General features: G+C 40.2%; 1 protein-coding gene across 3 annotated transcripts; it reads left to right on the top strand.

Moving 5' to 3' along the window:
- Window positions 1–35: 35 nt before the first annotated feature.
- Window positions 36–15,269, top strand: LOC139454562 (uncharacterized). Of its 3 annotated transcripts, none has more exons than XM_071236354.1 (7): window positions 36–65; window positions 1,092–1,536; window positions 3,958–4,018; window positions 4,879–5,057; window positions 5,978–6,115; window positions 9,756–9,862; window positions 11,812–15,269. In XM_071236354.1, the coding sequence occupies exons 2-7, from the start codon at window positions 1,119–1,121 to the stop codon at window positions 11,896–11,898; spliced, it is 990 nt and encodes a 329-aa protein (XP_071092455.1). In that variant the 5' UTR covers window positions 36–65; window positions 1,092–1,118; the 3' UTR covers window positions 11,899–15,269. The 3 variants fall into 3 exon arrangements, with proteins under 3 accessions (XP_071092455.1, XP_071092454.1, XP_071092456.1); XM_071236353.1 differs by lacking the exon at window positions 36–65 and adding an exon at window positions 72–179; XM_071236355.1 differs by lacking the exon at window positions 36–65 and adding an exon at window positions 360–422.
- Window positions 15,270–21,111: the final 5,842 nt, after the last annotated feature.

Below are 21,111 nucleotides of genomic sequence, written 5' to 3'. Positions count from 1 at the left end.
TTCAGATAAGAATTCATATTTTTGTACTTGCCAGGCGGAAGTACAGCGCCATCTACAAGCGCCAAGTAAGTGTACTTTTTACAAACATGTGGAAAGCACACCTATTAGATTAGCAGACATTATTTGTTACGTGATTATCTTTTGTGGAACTAACGTAATTCATTGTGAGGTTTTCAAAGGTACTTGTTAGTGAAGACAAATCCGTCGACTGCAATCATTCCAAGTCGTATTTTGGCTTACAGTGAAGTTCGTTCGCTGTTGATGGCGACACCAATTGTTTCAATGTTTGTGAAGACATCTGAATCTTGATTGCCTTTGGAACTGGTGTTCTAATGGTTGTGTTTATTGTCCTAATCATACCATTGAACACGAAGTTTTAGTGAAACACTTGACTTTAATGTATTTGAAGAAATTATGTTCATGTGAGAATCAGACTGTTTCTTTTTGCAAGCTGGCCTTTAGTTATTGATTCATACTAAGAAAATGCCTGTAGATCGATGTCATTAAGTAGGCTGGTAAACAGTCACGATCTATGATGTGACAGTGATGTCACACTGGATGATGACATATATGTAAAATTGGATACAAGGAGCAGATACATGATAGGGCCTTGATAACTGAATATGTTGGCAATATAGTGCATGGGATAGTTAATTGTTTCAATTATTCTTACCTGATTTTGATTGTAAAGGATAATAGTGCAGTTATTGTGTATTGTATTGATGCAAGTGGAATGTACCAATTTTGAATATAGCAAGAATTTGGTTGTATGATGTTCTTAGTTAAAAAGCAAATGTTGACACGTTTACACGTAAGGCTTATTTATTCCTTAATTTGTACAGCACTGATGATTTTTTTTAAGCAAAGTAAGGTCTCACACACTGAATTACATGAACAGAAGCCAGATGACATGGTTAATAATTAATTTGTCTTGAGATTCACATTCCTTGAAATTATTAATAGTTTTTCTTCTTGGTAGAACCTTAACTTTTGAGTGAGTTAATTGTTCAAGGGATCTTTGTATTCAACATGTTCAAGTGGAAAAAAATCTTCATGTTTAATGCTTGAATATATCCTGATTTGTTTTTCAGAAAATAGCTTAAAGTTACTGAAACTACATGATGATGAGACCACCAGGCATGCGACCTCCGGGGATGGGACCACCCAGGATGAGGCCCCCAGGGCCTGGTCCCCAAGGACCACCTCGACCCATGGGTCCACCTGGTCCGCGTGGACCACCGAGACCGGGCCCACCAGGCCCACAGGGACCGCCTCGACCTCCAGGCCCTCCAGGACCCGGGCCTGTCAGCAGTAATACAAATGATCCAGCATCTGCCAAGTCTCGAGTATTTGTTGGAAATTTGAACACTTTTGCTCTGAATAAAGAAGATGTAGAGCAAATCTTTATGAAGTTTGGATTAGTCACAGGAATATCCATGCACAAGGGTTATGCATTTGTACAGTATGGGCGAGAAATGGAAGCAAGAATAGCGGCAGGGGCTGAAGATGGGAAGAATTATGCTGGGCAGGTTATTGGTGAGTATCCAGCTTTACAAACTAACTCTAGTTTACTTTTGAATGTTATTCCAGTATGTTTTCATTGATGGAAATTAAATAAGAACATCTTCTAGCACAAATAGTGATAACATGGCAATACTTACCACAGTGTTTGAAATTCTACTATCCCTTAGGATACCTTTAACATGTTTAACATTACAAAACTGCTCCTGGCTAGTGCTAATTTCCATGTGTGGGTTTGTCATAATGTCTACAGACTAGTGGTACGATACACTGCATAAGTGTGTCATGGTTTTTTATTTCTCAATACAAGTATTGATCACAGTCGTACATTAAGTAACATATTTTGATTTTTGCTTAGAGTTAAACATTTACTTTTTTAACTGTTACCACAAACATTAGTAGTAAAATTTGTAGTGAAAACGTATATATTTTCATCCATTGCATCATACTTGACACTGCCAACTGTAAATCGTCAGGTATTTGGCCATCCTGTCTATGAAAATGATGGCTTACATATCACAGATAAGAGCACATGCAATTATTGTGATATGTAGCAGATATTGAGCATGGTATCTGATGTGTATCAGATTGCACAGTTGGTGTAATGTCCCAGCCCTACTACATACACTACCTGTGAAGATCCGGGGTAGAATAGGTCTTCAGCAACCCAAGCTTGCCGTAAAAGGTAACTATGCTTGTTGTAAGAGGCAACTAACGGGATCGGGTGGTCAGGCTCGCTAACTTGGCTCATGCATGTCATTGTATCCCAATTGCGTGGATCGATGCTCATGATATTATTCATTGGATTGTCTGGTTCATGCTTGATAATTTGCAGACTGCTGTCAATTAGCTGGAATAGTGCTGAGTGCAGGTTAAACAACAAACAAACAAAAGAAATACTACAGACATAAATAATTTAGTTTCTACACTGGGTATCGTATGTGAGAGAGACTACCCTGCGGTTCATGGAAGCTTCATCACAATACTTTATAACCAGATCATTGATACTTTACAGCTTTGTATACCCTACGCTACTCCATCACCCATGAGACCCGTGAAGATCCGGGGTAGAATAGGTGTTCAGCAACCAATGCTTGCCGTAAGGCATTTATGTTTGTCGTAATAGGCGACTAACGGGATCAGGTGATCAGGCTCGCTGACTTGGTTGATGCATGTCATCGATCCCAATTGCTTGGATCGATGCTCATGATATTAATCACTTCATTGTCTGGTTCAGACTCCATTATTCACAGACCGCCGTCATATAGCTGGAATATTGCTAAGTGCGGCATTAAACAGCAAACAAACCAAACCATGACCCATGAATACATATGGCCAGTTTACTGTCTTGTTACTATAATTAACAAACTAATCCAGCGACGACCTGTTTCATGTGATAGACAAACCAACAAGTGCTCACACGAATGAGTACTCATTGAGTACACGGAGCTCCAGATTAGCTGTGTACATGGTGTATCTGCATAAAATACGCATCAGAAATGCAGAAATATGCAGTGAAATAAAATTCAAGCGTATCAAATACGCAACGAACATTACAGATACGCTACAAAAATAAAACTTGTGCGTATCATCAAAATATTGTGAAGTAACCCTGCGTATTCAATTAACAAATCAAACTTATTTTGAAAATATATACGGACATGCCTTACCAAAATCCACGATGACAGTTACATCATGATCATTTGCCATCACACTTTCTTGTGGAAGTATCGCAGTATTTTTCAGTCCTATAAAGCTCTCGAACCCACATGACAATTGTTTGCAGGGACTAGATGAAGTGTTTTTAAATATTTAACTTAAATACCCACATGTGTAAAAACTAGTGGGTAACAGAAATTTGAATACCCAGATAGAATTACTGATACCCAATGATTTTAAAATGCATGGGTAAAATACCCACAACACCAAAAGGTTATCTGGAGCTCTGGTTTTTTATTTGACATTGTGTGCAACAAGGGTCTCATCTGTGTGGTATCTGCTCTACACATTGCTTCACTGTAAAGCAGTGGTAGGTTTCACATAAGGTTCTTTCTCTTAATAGGGCTCATTTGACATTCATGAGTTATACATGACCTAATTTCATAAGCTGACTGACTGTGTGTGTGTGTTTGTGTGTACAGACAATGTAGGGAACGTAGTGTATGCAACCCATGAAGATTTGTCCATGTCCAATATGTCGTATCTTGATCCATTAATAAGTAACATGTATAACTGAGTTGTGGACATGCTGTTATCTGACTGTGCACCTGAAGCTGTTGTTAGATTACTCTACGAAATTTATTGACTGACTTGACGTGTCTGGATTCCTAACATGCATAACCCATTATTAACTCCCCTAAGAAGTAATCTGTACCAAGTGAATCGGTGTGCGTTTAAGTGACAATAACAGTATTAAGATACTGGTTCTTCTTTCAGCAACAAATATAGCCTCTGAGCCGAAGGGCCGTGGAATCAAGAAAACACCACCCAATGAAAGGTAAGTTTCAACCACTCCAGGGAATGTTAGCAAGGTGATAGTTTGTGCAATTTTATGGAACAAGAATGACATGGGTTCAGTGTTAACATACCCTACTTGTCGGCATGGTCAGAGACAAGTAAGTCCAGGAAGGACAAGTCACATGTCTTTGTGGACTACCACTTTTACCAATTCTGTTGCAGATCATTTTTGCAGACTTGTGAAAATATAATCAATTTGTAACCCTGATCAGGCTGATAACTAATGTCATGTTAACCTTAGATTTAAGAAATTGTTTTTGTTTAACGCCACACACTATATTCCCGTTATGTGATGGCTGTTTGTAAACAATAAAGTATGGACCAGACATTCCAGTGATTTACATCATGTGCAGTGATCTACACAATTGGGTTATGATGACATGCATCAACCAATGCCTGACCACCCGATTCCATTAATCGACAAGCATAGGCGCCTTTTATGGCAAGCATAGGTTGCTGAAGACCTATTCTACCCCGTAACTGCTTTGGTCCTGTTATAAGTGTTTCTCTTTGCAAAGCTAAAATATTAGTTAATTTTAGTATGACCTGAACTGGGATTTCTTCTAATAATTTCAATTTTCGGATTTTTTTGTGATGATTCCTGTGGATCTGTGGTCAAATTTTGGCCCCTGGGAATATTCTGTGTACAAGAATGTTGACCGTGTTTATGTCACTCCAAAAATTGGATGTGAAAGACATTTCACATCGAAGGTGATCAGTGAAAAAATAACCTTGAGGTCTGGAGTTGGTACTCAGTAATTAGACTGGCTGCCTCTTTGTTTGTATGTAGAATGTTTCAAATAAGTGTCTCTAATCTGCAATATCATCTCATCATTCCAGGCGTTCAAGTTTGAATTCAAAGCCAACAACGCCCACAACTCCGTCAGTTAACTCCAGCATGAAGCGCACCCTGGTGACACTATCTGGCGACACATCAGAACCCCCGACCAAGAAGCCCACCCCCTCCACCTCCACCTCCAGTAGCGCCACCAAGTCGAAAATCTCCTCCATCAACACAGGTGGGGAGCAACATTCCAAGCACTGTAGCTGACCTTTTAAATCTGATCTGTTACCAAAACATGATACCGCTCTGCTTGAAGATCTGATGACATATCAAGCGCTATAGCCAATCTTATGTAAATCTGATCTATTACTCACATAAGATACCTCTCTGCTTGAAGATCTGACGACATACCAAGCACTTTAGCCGATCTTATGTAAATCTTATATGTTACCCAAACACGATACCTCTCTGCTTGAAGACCTGACGACATACCAAGCACTATGGCCAATCTTATGTAAATCTGATCTATTCCTCACATAAGATACCTCTCTGCTTGAAGACCTGACGACATACCAAGCACTTTAGCCGATCTTATGTTAATCTTATATGTTACCCAAACACGATACCTCTCTGCTTGAAAATACGATGCCTCTCTGCTTGAAGCCCCAACAACCTCAACATAGGACAGGTGAACCCTCATCAAGTGTGGACTACCCCATCTAAGGGCTATGTACATAACATAATGGCACTAAAATACATGTATACTAAAGAGTATGCTTAGAGCCAAGTTCAACCTTTACTTGCTGATTCGGGGCGGTCGGGTAGCCTAGTGGTTGAAGCGTTTGCTCTTCACGCCGAAGACCCGGGTTCAATTCCCGACAGGGGTACAATGTGTGAAGCCCATTTCTGGTGTCCCCTGCCGTGATATTGCTGGAATATTGCTAAAAGCGGCGTAAAACCATACTCAATCACTCACTTGCCTATTCAACAGTTTTTTTTGGCATAGACAGCTTTAGACAGTCTTGTAGTGGTAAACGTTTGCTTCTGAATGCCTGTAGTCCCTGCGAATATGCTTGTATGAATATCCCTCATTATCATTGACCTGTGAATATCTGTGTTCGAATAGATCTCTGACTGATTATCATTTTTGTGCAGCCTCCGTGGACGTTCTGATCTGTGGTCGGTGCAAGCTCCAGTTTAACAGTCTACACAGTTTGGCACAGCACAAGAAGATTCCCTGTCGATTACGTTTCAGCTGCCAGTGCCAGAAAAACCCTCCGCCCCCCGTGTCAGGTTGGGACTTCATCCTTTATCACGATATGATGTATCGATGAATATTTTATGTCAATGCTGTATACAAATTTGACATTGATAAGAAGTTAATAATGCCACAGAATTGTTTACATTTAAATTTTAAACTTATCCTACCTCACACTTTGCATATCTTCTTCCTTCTTCGATCCTACATGGAAATGTGCTTGAACCATGTTTCCAGCTTCTTAAACAGAGTCATTTAGCCAAACACACCCCAGCACCTATGGTATCGACCAACAACTGGGTCAATTATGTGCTCTCGTGCACGGTAACATCCCACACTTTGACCGTGCGCGTCATTCTACCAACTCATTCTCTTTCTCATCAGCAACCCGTGTGGATGTATTGCTTGGATAATATGTATTTTTATGGGGAAGAAGGGCAAACTTTGTCCGTCTGGTGCTAAATGTCGACGCTGGGGCACGGGTGGCTCAGTCGTCTAAGGCGCCTCGATTCGCTGTGCAGAGTTGCGTCCCTTGGGCACACCAGAAACCAATGATTGTGGGTTCGAATCCCGGTTAGCCCCAATTATGTTTCTAGGTTTGTTAGCACAATACCCATGCTCAAGGGTTTCACCGAAGTGGTAAACGTCTTAGACCTGCATCACTTCAGGCTTTCCTCCCACATGAAGCTGACACACCGTGATATAACTGGAATAATGTTAAAAGCAGCGTTAAACCCACCTCACTCACTCACTCACTAAATGTCGACCCACATATTCAACGTCAGATGCTCACAAGATGTGCTGTGATTGTCGTGACCAGTGTACTTTGGACTCTAGATGCGGGAAATGTCATTTCTTGGAAGATTCTGTGGTTATAGACACCACTGTCTCCGACAGATTTCAACAGATGATGTTACCCTACCCGATCTCACAACCACTCCTCTGTCATTTCTCCATTCCTAAGGTCAACCCTTCTTCAATTTCGGCGACTGCTCCTAACAACGCTCTCGCCTAGTCGGTTGGACCTGCTCCTCCGCTCAAGATCCCGCTTTTAGATCAGTCAAGTTTGCACAATCGTGGGAGGAAAGACAATGCTCCTTCCAAGGCTGCTTTTCAGGACATTCCCGATCGTCAGAAGGAAGCCACACAGGATCGAAATCAGTGTCTAAGGATCAAGATTGGCGCTCCCACTCTTAATCTAAACGCTTCTCGGACTACGATCATACACACTGCTCCTACGTTCAGAGCTCCCCAGACCCAGACAGGCATCTTAGGAATCCTCTCATGAATCGAGGTCCACCTTGATTTCGGGTGATCGAACTTCAGCTTGTTTCCCCTTGGGATGGTCTTCCTATTACAGAGGGGGCGGTCGGGTAGCCTAGTGGTTAAAGCGTTCGCTCGTCACGCCGAAGACCCGGGTTCGATTCCCGACATGGGTCCAATGTGTGAAGCTCATTTCTGGTGCCCCCGCCGTGATATTGCTGGAATATTGCTAAAAGCGGCATAAAACCATACTCACTCACTCACTCCTATTACAGAGATCGCTTCCCTATCATAGATTACCATCACCAACATTGAATTTACAGCCAGTGGGAGTATCCACGCCATGACACCTACACAGTGTACCACCAGTGATATGTATACCTGTACCCACCTGGGTTTGCAGATCTGCTGCAGACCACGCTCGCTCCCTGCTTTGTCATCCCACTGATGACTGATTCCAATACAGTGCCAAACCGCATCACTCTCCCTCCAGGGATCGGTGTTCGTCTCTGGACTCTGATCAGGAAGATCTCTCCCTCTGTCCAATTTGAGCACTTCACATCATCGTAAAAGATCTCAAAAGAGACTCTTCATTCCGCTATAAACAACATTCATCTCGGAGATTTCGCGTACTATGCTCTCTTTCGGCTTAGCTGCATCATCCTTCGAGCATATACTTTTGCTGAGCTGCCTCCGCCCGCACATCCAACCCATACGAGACTCGAACGGTTGCTTCCACCATGGCCTTACACAGTAACTGCACCCTCTCTGCTACCATGGCAAGGTGCTTCTGGAAGTCGGACACAGTTTTTGCCTCTCACTATTTTCGCGTTATCTCAGTCACAGATGTACCAGGTTTCAACAAGTTGGGCCCTTTGATTTTGTCGCAACAACTGTCACAGCCCAGCTAACACAGATAGAAATGTAATGTACACATGATTCTTGCTTTGTTTTACAATTGTTTATACATAATTATCTTTAATCGTTAACCTTGATGTTGAGAGCAAATTTTTATTGTTTGGGTTTCCCAGACCTAGTCTCTTTGCTGGGGGGATTAACTGGTCTGTAGAGACTGTTTAATCTTCAACAATGATGTCACCGTAAGGCCCGGCTGTTACCATGGTTACCAAATAGAAGCGTCACAAACCTGTATTCCGCTCACCTCTGCCTTGAGTATTTGTGATGCGGAGTTTTCGTTTGAAGGTCCTCTCTGGATATTGTCATTCTCCTTTATGTCATGCACACGAATGCGTTTGATAACCAGTTGGTAACTCTTTTAACGCTCCATCAAGGTTTAACCTTGATGGAGCGTTAAAAGAGTTACCAAACAATCACACCCAATTGTCTGTGGGAAATAGCTTAGCATCCTCTTTGAAGAATCAATGCCGGTCCGGGATGTAAGTCGTTTATGTGTTTTCAGCTACACGAACATTGACATGTGAAAACATGTTCGGCATGTATTCCCGATCTCATGCTGTTTCGTTAAATCCCATCTCAGTTCTTCTAGTCTGATTGCTCTAAGAAAGAGAGGTGACTGGTTGTTGCACGTTTCCAGATAGGAATGAATAAGAAGGAAGATATGCAAAGTGTGAGATAGGATAAGTATATGAATATTCAATTTGTACTTAAATTTCCAATAATCCCCTGCCATGTTGTGGCATGGGGGATATAGGAACGGAGTTTGTTGGTCTCCAAAACTATGAAAGTCAGAGAAATGAAATTTTACACCCTGAGATTACTGGTCATGATCTCAAATGAGTTCTAAAACTGGTGTCTTAAGTTATTTTTTTCCCAGAGTTACTTCCCTTGTTACGTTTTTGGATTTTGAGTAATGTCCCTTAATCCATGTTGCTGTACAAGGTGCATAGTGTCTGCTATGGGGACAAGTTTTCTCAGAAACTACTGAAGTTAGCCTTTCTACGAGATACTTATCAAGACTGAATTCAAGAATTGGAGCTATTAATGATTATTTCTAGAGAAGAGGCCTTTTGTGTGTATTAATTTCACGTTTAGTCATTTTTTCTGATGACATGAAGGGACCCTAGTGCCTATCTCTTCTTAAGGCTTCATAAGACTTTTGTAATAGTATATGTTCACTAAATAAAATTCTTATAGTGAAAAAGCTGTTTTCTTGTTAAGATTACCTTGGGTAAGAGTGATGATAAAGAGGCAGAGAAATCAAGTTTAGACTTGAAATGGATCAGCCTTGTTCATATTTAACATTAAATTAAAAATGCCTTCGACCGAAATATTGTTTGTACTTTTGTTTAAACTTAAATTTCAAGATGATTTAGATATTTAGAACATTTTAGAAACTTAACCATTTCATATTGTTGGAGAAAATAGGTGCCCACTAAGGTAAATGGTCTGTTATTATATGAAGAAGAAGATTGATGTTAGTGTCCATTCCAGATGAGCCGTCGCAGCTGTTGTGTGCATCCTGTGACGCCCAGTTTAACAGTGCGTGGTCCCTGGTACAACACTCCCAGGCTGAACATGCTGTCAAGATCTTCAAGACGGTGAGCTGTCATCTTTGTTGCTTCCTTAGGACAGCTTAAGAGTTTGATGTTGGACAGGAAATGCTGAATTCCTTAGATTTTCAGACATAACCCCCACATCTGCAAGAACTTAATTGTGAACATGCTGAAGTCCTGCTTGTGATCCTTCCACAAGTTGTGAAGCAAGTTTTGTGGACTGTCACGATATTTCTTTTAATTTGCATTTCTTTAAAATGTATCTTGTTTTATGTATGACCATGAGGAAAGTGACCTTGAGCGTACAGTTGTTGATTTTGTCGGATGGAAACGTTGCAGACGTTTACCACCCCATCAACTTACTTCAGGAATCAAAATTGTATCCAACATCTAACTTTGAACAACTGCCCACTTAATGAGGTTTAAGTACAGAGTGTGTATAACCACTCATTTGTGATGATGGCGCTTTCAAAATTTTGAGCCTGTTTAGACCAAGGTTGCTGTAGATGACTGATGAGGATTGTATGGTCACAATGGGAGGTGTAACGATATGGTGGGGTCGAGATAAGATACATATCCCACTACTATGGGTGCAATACGGTTCGTATCCCCATACAGTTCTTTTATTTGACGAGTTGATACTCTTTCATTTTGCAGGTGAATCACTACCCTAATCATTTGTTATTAAATTTCAAAGATGGGATATTGTAGGGTAGAAATGTATAAAACCATGAAACACTAGAGATTCTGCGGAGGCTGGTAGTTGAACAGTTTCTGTTACTGTTCACATCTTTTACACCAATATTACTCGTATTGAGAGTATGGATGGTAGGGTCGTAAATCAATTTGTGTTTCAAGCCTCATATCACAATACAATACTATTTTGCTCTATCGTTACACTGCTAGTCATAATGTCTGACCAGGATCTTCATTTGTCCTCACGGCTGAATGATGAGATGGTTGCTCATGCTGTTGACCACTGGTTTGCCTGGTCCGGAAAGTGTCAGGTTGCTGGCATGTGCATTAGCATTCACTAATTTAAGTGGTTCAAGAAGAAAACCCCCAAATACTTGAAATGATCATTGTTGTCGGTTATAAGAGGCAGCTTGATGGATTGGGTGGTCGGACTTGACGACTTCGTCATTTGTCTGTCATCATATCCAGATAACATTGATCAGTGCTCACAATATCCATCAGTGGATTTGATTGTCTGGTTCAGGCTTGATCCTTCACCGCCTGCCGTCATGAAGCTGGAATATTGCTGAGTGGGTGCACACAAGACACTGTGGTGGGGTATCCTGATAGTTGAATCTTTCACTCACCAATCCCAAAGCCTAGGTTTGATTCCCCACATGGGTACAATGTGTGAACTCCATTTCTGGTGCCCTGGTTGTCATAAAGTCGACTCTGCTTGTCGTAAGATGTGACTAACAGGATCGGGGGGTCAGGCTTGCTGACTTGGTTGATGCATGTCCTCGTATCGAAATAGCGTAGATCGATGCTCATCATGGTCCAGAGTTTAATTTTTATATAAGTGGAATATTGTTGAGTGCGATGTTAAACAACAAACAAACAAACATTTCTGGTTATCCCTCTTGTAATATTGGGGGCACGGGTGTCCAGTCGTCTAAGGCGCCGCGATTCGCTGTGCAGAGTTGCGTCCCTTGGTCATGCCAGAAACCTATGATTGTGGTTTCGAATCCCGGTTCGCCCCGATTATGTTTCTGGGTTTGTCAGCACCAAACCCGTGCTCGTGGGTTTCACCGAAGTGTTAAACCTCTGAGACCTGCATCACTTCGGGCTTTCCTCCCACATTAAGCTGACATGCCGTGATATAACTGTAATACTGTTAAAAGCGGCGTTAAACCCAACTCACTCTCTCACTCTTGTAATATGGATGGATTATTGCTAAAAGATGTGAACCCACACTCACTCACTCTCCCACTCACTCCACGACACCTGAATCTCATGTGACATGTTGTTTATTGTTTCAGGACGATGACAAGGAAGAATCAGGCAAGAGTGAGGAAAACGGTGACGACAGCACGCTTCAAAACAAGACTGGGACAACAAAGAAATGATCCTGTTCTCTAGTTCATTCATCATTTGGTGTAAATTTCAGATGTCATGCCATGTTCTTCAAGCTTGTCACTGGTGTCATCCCCCATCAGCAACAGATGGCACTGTGGCAAGTGGTCATACCTGTTTGGTTCCATTCCGTTGTGCGTTCATCTCGGAACACTGGCTCTAGATCTTCTTTTGAATGTATGGCACTATTACAAATCCCAGTTGACATGAGAAACATGTTTCATCTCCAAAAGCACACAAGCTTCAATACTTCAGTCTTGTATACACTATCCCCCTCCATCACCCATGAATACAGAGGACTGCTTATTGGTGTACTTGCTAGTTTGCCCCCAACAATGTAGCACAACTCTGTCCCAAGAGGGACACCAGTGAGTGCTCAGATTACAGCGTGTTGTGACTCTCCGCTCTACACTGGCATCATTGTCAGGCAGTGGTAGTGTTCACACAATCTTCTAGTCTGTCATACTCATTCTGAAACAAATAGATCCAAAACAGCCTATGCAAGTCTATAATGTTTGGCAAGTCTAGATTACAGCAATATCAGAAAATGAAGAAAGTCTCTGGGCTCCTTTTTATTATATTTTTTAACTCTAATTTAGCTGCTGTTTTTTTTCTATTAAAATGTTCATTTCAGAGACTAGATTTTAGTCTAACAATGTTCATGCACAAAGTAGGGCCTAACTAGCATCATGAGCTAGCAAGGACCTCAGTTCGTTAGCTTACTAAAACTTAGGGGTGAAACGATACAGCAAGGTCACGATCTATTCATATCATGATACATAGGTCACGATCTATTCATATCATGATACATAGGTCACGATCTATTCATATCATGATACATAGGTCACGATCTATTCATATCATGATACATAGGTCACGATCTATTCATATCATGATACATAGGTCATGATCTATTCATATCATGATACATAGGTCACGATCTATTCGTATCATGATACATAGGTCACGATCTATTCATATCATGATACATAGGTCACGATCTATTCATATCATGATACATAGGTCACCATCTATTCATATCATGATACATAGGTCACGATCTATTCATATCATGATACATAGGTCACGATCTATTCATATCATGATACATAGGTCACCATCTATTCATATCATGATACATAGGTCACGATCTATTCATATCATGATACATAGGTCACGATCTATTCATATCATGATACATACATCATGATCTATTCATATCATGATACATAGGTCACGATCTATTCATATCATGATACATAGGTCACGATCTATTCATATCATGATACATAGGTTGCGATACGATAAGAATACACATATTTACATCTAATTGCCTTTAAACTTCTTACTATAAATATTTCACATGTTCGTAGTGGGTATTTTTAGTAGTGAACTTGAAACACTAATTACAACACATTTTGCGATATTTGACTGACAATAAGGATGTGGTAATTAAACGAGTAGTGGTAATTTATTTTAGGAAGTGTATCATATTTTATCAATACAGAAAAAATGTATCGTATCGTCACATGAAAATTCACGGTGCACCATATATCATTTCACCCATACTGAAAACAGATGTGTGCAACAACTCCCTGGAGTAGTGGTGTACATATTCGCAAATGTTGGTGAATATAGTCTATACAACCCCATGGAGTATTGATGACAGCACTGAAGCAACACTGTATATACATTGACCCTCACCAGTGGGCTCATTTCACCGTAGAAATTTTTGCCAAAATATGATTTTATCTTGTGCTTGTCATGTCACTAGATTGTAAAATCTTGCGATTTTAGCCTGATTTCTGATCTTGAATGTAATAAATGCATATTGTATTGACTGGCCTGTACTTCAAGTCATGTTTGTAGAACTGGATTTATACGTCATCCTTGTATAGAACACTCTTTCTTTAGTTTGTATACCTACTGAGGAACCAGACAATCCAGTGATTGACATCATGAACATCGATCCACGCAACTGTCATCGATCCCAAATGCGTGGATCGATGCTCATGACGTCAGTCACTGGGTTGTCTGGTCCAGACTCAGTAATTTACAGACCCCCATCATATAGCTGGAATATTGCTGAGTGCGGCGTTAAACACCAAACAAGCAACAACTTAGTGCTAAAATTAGAGGATGGAGGCAGGCTGTATGTTTACGGCTGTGTATTCAAGAATTGTAATGGCAGCTTGTCATGGGGGAGTTAAGCTGCAGTCGAAACATAGGATACTGTCACACATGCATGTGATTAAGTGATGTATTATGATTAACATTCACAACTTCATCACACCCAGGTAGGATGGGGAGGAGGGGGGTGTGTTTATCACTTTGCTCAATAGTAGGCAAGATCGGTACTTGTGTGCTGGATGACCATCATTTCACTCCCATTTCAACAGTCATAAAAACTTTCCTACTTACTGCACATAGCACTTAAGGGCATGTTACCATAGTTACACAAGTATTATATTTTGGGTAAGTTACATTTCAAAAGATCGACCAGTGAGATCTGTGCAGATTATCTTAATACATGCAGTGTGATGCTCTGAAAGACATCTTCACCAGTAACAGTATTTTTCTCCCAAATTTTCTACAATGTAAAATTAGTGACAAGAAAACCTATTTTTCATGGTGGGGGTATGGTTGTGATTTTCTTGTAAGACTTATATGGAAGGCATATAAGACAGGAATATGCCTGGAAACAACACTCCCCCAAAGAGAAAAGAATATTTTCTGCCTGAAGGCGATTATAATGCAAATGTCAAACAAACATACTTTGGACGCACACAAAGCGATGAAAAAAAGGCCAACAGCTTGCCCACATGAAATATATAGAGTTATTTTTTTAGAACCAATTTTAAGCCTGAGTTAAGCCAGTTTAAGAGTGAGGCAATGCTTTTCTCACTTACTCTGTCTCTGCAGTGTTTTGTTATTTTCAATGTCCAGTATTTCGTCACAGTAATCAGACTAGCTAGTGCTGTATGACCCAAATAATGATATTAAGCATTGTTACAAATCAAAAAATGTAGTTTGTGCAATTTTAAATTCTTTTCATATCGTAGTGTACATTTTGTCATTGTCCCATGTAAATATGTTAATTGTCATCTCACAAGTTGTAAGAATGGGAGCATGTTCACATGATGTCAGAGGTTTCCAGGTAGTCGTTGGGGTAAGGACGAATTCTCACCAGAGTTTTTACATACAGCATGGGGTAATTCAGATTAATCTTTTTTTAACAGATTGTCATTCGTGAATGGGAACTGAAAAATGCTATTAACAGAATTAAATTAACTTTCGCACAATTTCCTGTATTAATTTGTTTTTGAGACCAATTAAAGCTTCTTCTTTTTATCTGAGGTTGCCCCATAATGGGTCAGGGGTATGGGTGGGGGTGGGGGTGGGGGTGTTTGTTGGTAACCTAGTGGGTAAGGTGTCATGCCAAAGGCCTGGTTCAATTCCCCAATGGGTACAATATGTGAAGCCCATTTCTGGTGTCCACTGCCACGATATTGCTGGAATATTGCTAAAAGTCGTGTTGGACTCTCCCACTCACCCACTCACAGGGGGAGTGATGACCCTGCTTGGGGCTGCAGGAATCACAATGGTCATGTGCTACAGTGGCTCCTGAACAGTTTAAAGTTACGCTTAAGAATGAAAGGACAGTTTTATTAATTGTCTGGTTTTGTTAAAATTTTGTGCAACGTAAGGCTAGGTCTTTGTGTGTTAGTCCAGGGTGGGTAGCCTAAGGGTTCAGTGTTTGTTATGCTCCAAGGACCTGAGTTAAATCCCCACTTGGGTGCAGTGAAACCCATTCCTGCTGAACATTCCTACAAACATGAAGAACATACCCATTCAAACAAAGGAACCTCACAGTTACTGCAGGTTACCATAGTTACCAGAATTTACGTAGTCTAACTTGAGCTGGCATGTGACAGTTTGTATCTACATATCAAACAGGTGTTGAATAACTCACTCACTCACTCTCCACATGCTGTCTCCATGACAACAGGAACTCAATTAGAAAGCAAAGTCATCTTCAAAGGGATGCGTTCATACAGGTCGTTAACAAATGTGTATGTTGATCAAATAAGTTTAGCAAGCTACCAGTGTGTGAAACCCAATCAGATAATGCTTGGAAAACTGTTCACTTAAACTGCCAGTGGCTTGAGAAGTTGTGTACATATCCACAGATAATAGTATTTTATGAATAATTTTCATACCATATAACTTCCTTAGATATATATATATATATACACACAGAACTAGTACACCTGTTGTAGGTATGTTAAGTCTCAAGTGACTCGTCACTACCTGATGCCTTGTGAATATTTGATACAGCCATGGAAATGATACACTTTCCAACTGCCAAGTAAAATATTATACCAGACATGAACTGGAAGCCCCAATATTCTAATTATTAGAAATTATCCAAATGTTTAAAAAATGTGAGGCAGGTGCCATTTTGTTATGCGGGTTTTTCATCTTTTTGAAGCTTCTGTTAAAGTCATGTGTGTACATTGACTGTCAATGGAGGTGATTCACATGAAGTTTCACACGTTTGGTAGAACTGTGTGTGTGGTGCAATTTAAGTAAAGGAAGTAGGGTACAGAGCCATATTCTTCGTGTGTTTGGGGACAGTAAACTGTGAGGCAAGGTCTGGATGAACCTGTAATATTTTTGACCCACCAGGAGATAAGGGACTCATGGGTAAAAAATCAAATTTTGACTTTTCATAATATTTTGAAACTACGGTACATGACATCAAACATTTGAACTCCTTTTCCAAATAATAACTGTTTATGTGATAACTACTGTTCTTAGACGTGTCTGATGAATTGAAAGTGGACATGTTTGCTGAAATATTTTGAAATAATGTTTTTATTACATTACGAACTAACGAGAGAAAAATAAGATATTTTTTTACAGTCCATACACATGGTGATCCTCACTGAAGTAAGTTGTCGTCACAGCATAATCGTATCTTAGCACCGATAGGGTCCCTTTTGTCCTGGTGGGTCACATTTAATGTATTATGGCCTGAGTGCTTTGAGTCCTGTAACAGTGAGATATTTCCATGTCCCTACCAAGTGCTAACTAGTCTTGTATGATACTGATGCAAATGTCTGTTAGTATGTCAAGGTTAGAAATGTTTCTGGGAATTCTTGTCATGGTCCTTTCCTTGTCTGTGAAATTATCTGTCCTGTGACCATCTGCATTGTTTTGTTAGAAAACTGGTACGTTGTGTGTCGTGTCAGACTCACGATTTTACAATGCTGTACATTTGTATGTCTTAATGAACATTATGTTTAGTATTTGCATAAAAGTAATGACTGTTCCATCAATCATTCTTCAATTGTTTGGGTAAGAAAGACTTGTTGAGAACAAGTTACGACATGATTATTAACCATTGTTTCATGTTTCTCAACAAATAACTTGCTTTCAGATTTTCTTGTATGTGGTTGAAAGGTTTTTTCATTGTATTTTCAGTAGGGCAAAGACAGTTCCAAGTGGTGATGATGATAATGCTCGAATGTGGAGTCATTATTTGCCTGAAGGAACCTCTTCTAGATTATTAATGTTAACATTCCCAAATGAGCGTGAAAGATAGTCACAGTGTATCAGATGTTGAGGGACACAGGTGGCCCAGTGGTCTAAGGTTCTGCATCACCCTGTGCAGAGTTGCTTCCCTTGGCAATGTTTTATCTCATGGTTGTGGGTACAAATCCTTGTAATCCTTGGTCTGTCTACACCAAACTCTTGCTGGTGTGTTTTCAACAACATTGTAATCATCCCAGGGTGGATCCAGCATGTTTAGAGGGAGGGGTCCAAAATATCAGAAACCTCTTTCAGTCAGTTGTACTGCCTACAACCTACTACATTTGGTTTTCAAGGTGGGTGGTGGGATGGGTGGATGGGTGGTGGGGTGGGGTGTTTATGCTATCTTCCAGCTGAATTGGTGACTAGTCTCAATTCATCAGTTTCACCCAACATTGTCATATTGTGAATGCTGTTCTTTAAATTCTGTTGGTAAAGATTTGCTACACACCAGAAAAGTCAAAACACTTGTTAAGTATAGGATGAGACATGTCAAGTATGAGATAAAGCTTGTCAAGTATGAGATAAGGCATGTGAAGTATGAGATAAGGCTTGTCAAGTATGAGATAAGGCATGTGAAGTATGAGATAAGGCATGTGAAGTATGAGATAAGGCATGTGAAGTATGAGATAAGGCATGTGAAGTATGAGATAAGGCATGTCAAGTATGAGATAAGGCATGTCAAGTATGAGATAAGGCTTGTCAAGTATGAGATAAGGCATGTCAAGTATGAGATAAAGCATGTCAAGTATGAGATAAGGCTTGTCAAGTATGAGATAAGGCATGTCAAGTATGAGATAAGGCTTGTCAAGTATGAGATAAGGCTTGTCAAGTTTGAGGTAAGGCATGTCAAGTATGAGGTAAGGCATGTCAAGTATGAGTTAAGGCTTGTCAAGTATGAGATAAGGCATGTCAAGTATGAGATAAGGCATGTCAAGTATGAGATAAGGCATGTCAAGTATGAGGTAAGGCATGTCAAGTATGAGGTAAGGTTTGTCAAGTATGAGATAAAGCATGTCAAGTATGAGATAAGGTTTGTCAAGTATGAGATAAGGCATGTCAAGTATGAGATAAGGCATGTCAAGTATGAGGTAAGGCATGTCAAGTATGAGGTAAGGTTTGTCAAGTATGAGATAAGGCATGTCAAGTATGAGATAAGGTTTGTCAAATATGAGAAGACATGTCAAGTATGAGATAAGGCATGTCAAGTATGAGATAAGGCATGTCAAGTATGAGATAAGGCATGTCAAGTATGAGATAAGGCATGTTAAGTATGAGATAAGGCATGTCAAGTATGAGATAAGGCATGTCAAGTATGAGGTAAGGCATGTCAAGTATGACGTAAGGTTTGTCAAATATGAAGTAAGGCTTGTCAAATTTGAGATAAGGCTTGTCAGGTATTGGATAAGTATGAGATAAGGCATGTCAAGTAGAGGATAAGGCTTGGGCAGTGACCTTGAATGTAGTCGTAAAGTCTTACCAAGGGGCTGGAAAGGGAGATGAGGATGTGTTGAGTGAGAACTGCTGAAGCATCAGGTACCACTCAAAAAATGTTAAGGACCACCAAATTCTGTCCCAATACTGTAGTTAATCTCTGATGGCATGGCAGATTAACCCCCGGGATGCTACAGTAATATGAAAGAATGGTCTGGTCCCTAACTTTCTTTGAGTAGTATATGCTACACAGCTATGGACACTGATACCACGGACTTGTATATAGGTCCGTGCTGATGGCACGGCTGATAATTCCTTCGGTATAAGGGTTATTGCAGCAGACTCAATGTCCTGAACTGTTATGCAATGATGTAGTTATTATTTAGATGTTAGAACTGGACTTTTAAGCATGGTTGAACTGCATTATTTGCTGTCTGGTCCAGACTCGATTATTTACAGGCCCCTGTCATATAGTGGGAACATTCCTGAGTGTGGTGCTAAACAACAGACAGACCACAGTCTGGTTTTCCCCACATGACTGAAGTGGTTAGCCTGGTACTACTGTCATTGGTCTGGAATAGTGCAAGAAATGGAATATATTCCTGCTCACTCTGGTGCGGTCATGTGAGATAGGTAGACTTGTTTACAATGTGTTCCTACTCACAGCATATCATGTGCTAGGTGTATGGTCCCACTGTGCATTCAGTCTTACAGTATCCTAAGACAGAGACAAACTGAACCAATATTTGCCAATATTTGTGAGAAATGTATTCAGTTGTGGCCTCCCTGACTGGTGAATTAGAAATAATTAATTGAGATTATGTAATGTCTCTTTCAACAGGTGACTGAGTAAACCCACACCTTGAAATAACTGTTTAATTGGCATTCTAGAAGGTGGTGCGTTAGTAAGAAAACGTACAACTTCATGGATAACAACTTCTGGTTTAATGCATAAAGCAACGTTTTGATGTAAAATCTTACCTGTTACTCCAGCTTCATATTGGTCTAAGAATCAACATCAAAATGTCAATATATGCAATAACCAGAAGTTGTTATCCATAAAGTGGTACGTGTTCTTACACACCTTGAAACTCGGTGTGCCTATCCACAAGGCAAGATGTTGTCCATGATCCCTTGTTTTTTAGCCACTTCTAGATGTCTTTCAGAGTCAGGTCTTGTTAAATATACAGTGGAGTCTGTGTAAACTGAAATTGTTTTGGACTAGACATTGAATCAGTTAGAAAAACATGTTCTGTATTTGTCAGATTTGTTGAGCTCCATGGTAACTTTGATGAGAATGTAACACTAGGACAAATAGGTCAAGGGGAAGGAAGTGTTTTGTTCTGTGCGAGAAAGTTTTTCATAACAGATTTGAATTTTGCATTTTATTCATTTTAGTTACGTTTGGATACAGGACATGTACCTCTGTTTGGTGTAAGTTTCAGAAATGATAAATGTATGAGTTCACTGTCCCAGGAATTTGCCTGGGTCTATCTATTCGTGTGTCCTGGTGTGTGGGGTGGGGTAGCCTTGTGATTAAAGCATGCACTCATCACACCGTAGGCCCAGGTTCGATTCCCCACATGGGTACAATGTGGGAAGCCTATTTCTGGTGCTCCCCGCCATGATATTGCTGGAATATTGCTAAAAGTGGATTAAACCCATCTCTCTCTCATCATCCCCTGACAATGTGGGAAGTTGCTTGTAGTATTATTTGAGGGTTTGTCTGGTCCAGACTTGAATATAGGCCACCATATAGCTGAGAAATTGCTGACTGTAGCTTTAAACACCACTCACTCACTAAGTCACTGACTCACTGATGGAACTACTGCTGAAACAAGTACATTTCTGGAGAATTAGTTGGTATTGCATCATAATTGTCTTGATTTCTCTTGATTTAATCTCGGACCAGTGTAGGGAGGGTAGACGTCCACAGTGGACATATTTGACATTAGATTGACTTCAAAGTACAGGGACTGTAAAATTGGAAAGTATTCTGATTTAGAGATTATTCTCAGATACATGATGACTTTAAGGTGTTCTGTTGAAATAATAATAGAATGTTGGATTACTTAATGAAATATGTGATTTTAGAAATTTGTCATGAGAGTCCTTGACAGATTGCAACATGTGAAGAGTATTCTGAACCTGTTGTGTAAACTGTACAACACTGACAC

This window comes from Haliotis cracherodii, unplaced genomic scaffold (assembly GCF_022045235.1).
Source record: "Haliotis cracherodii isolate W230 unplaced genomic scaffold, xgHalCrac1.p SCAF_10, whole genome shotgun sequence".
Classification (NCBI taxonomy): domain Eukaryota; kingdom Metazoa; phylum Mollusca; class Gastropoda; order Lepetellida; family Haliotidae; genus Haliotis; species Haliotis cracherodii.
The sequence above is the reverse complement of the archived record's forward strand: the minus strand, read 5'-3'. Positions and strand labels throughout refer to the sequence as shown.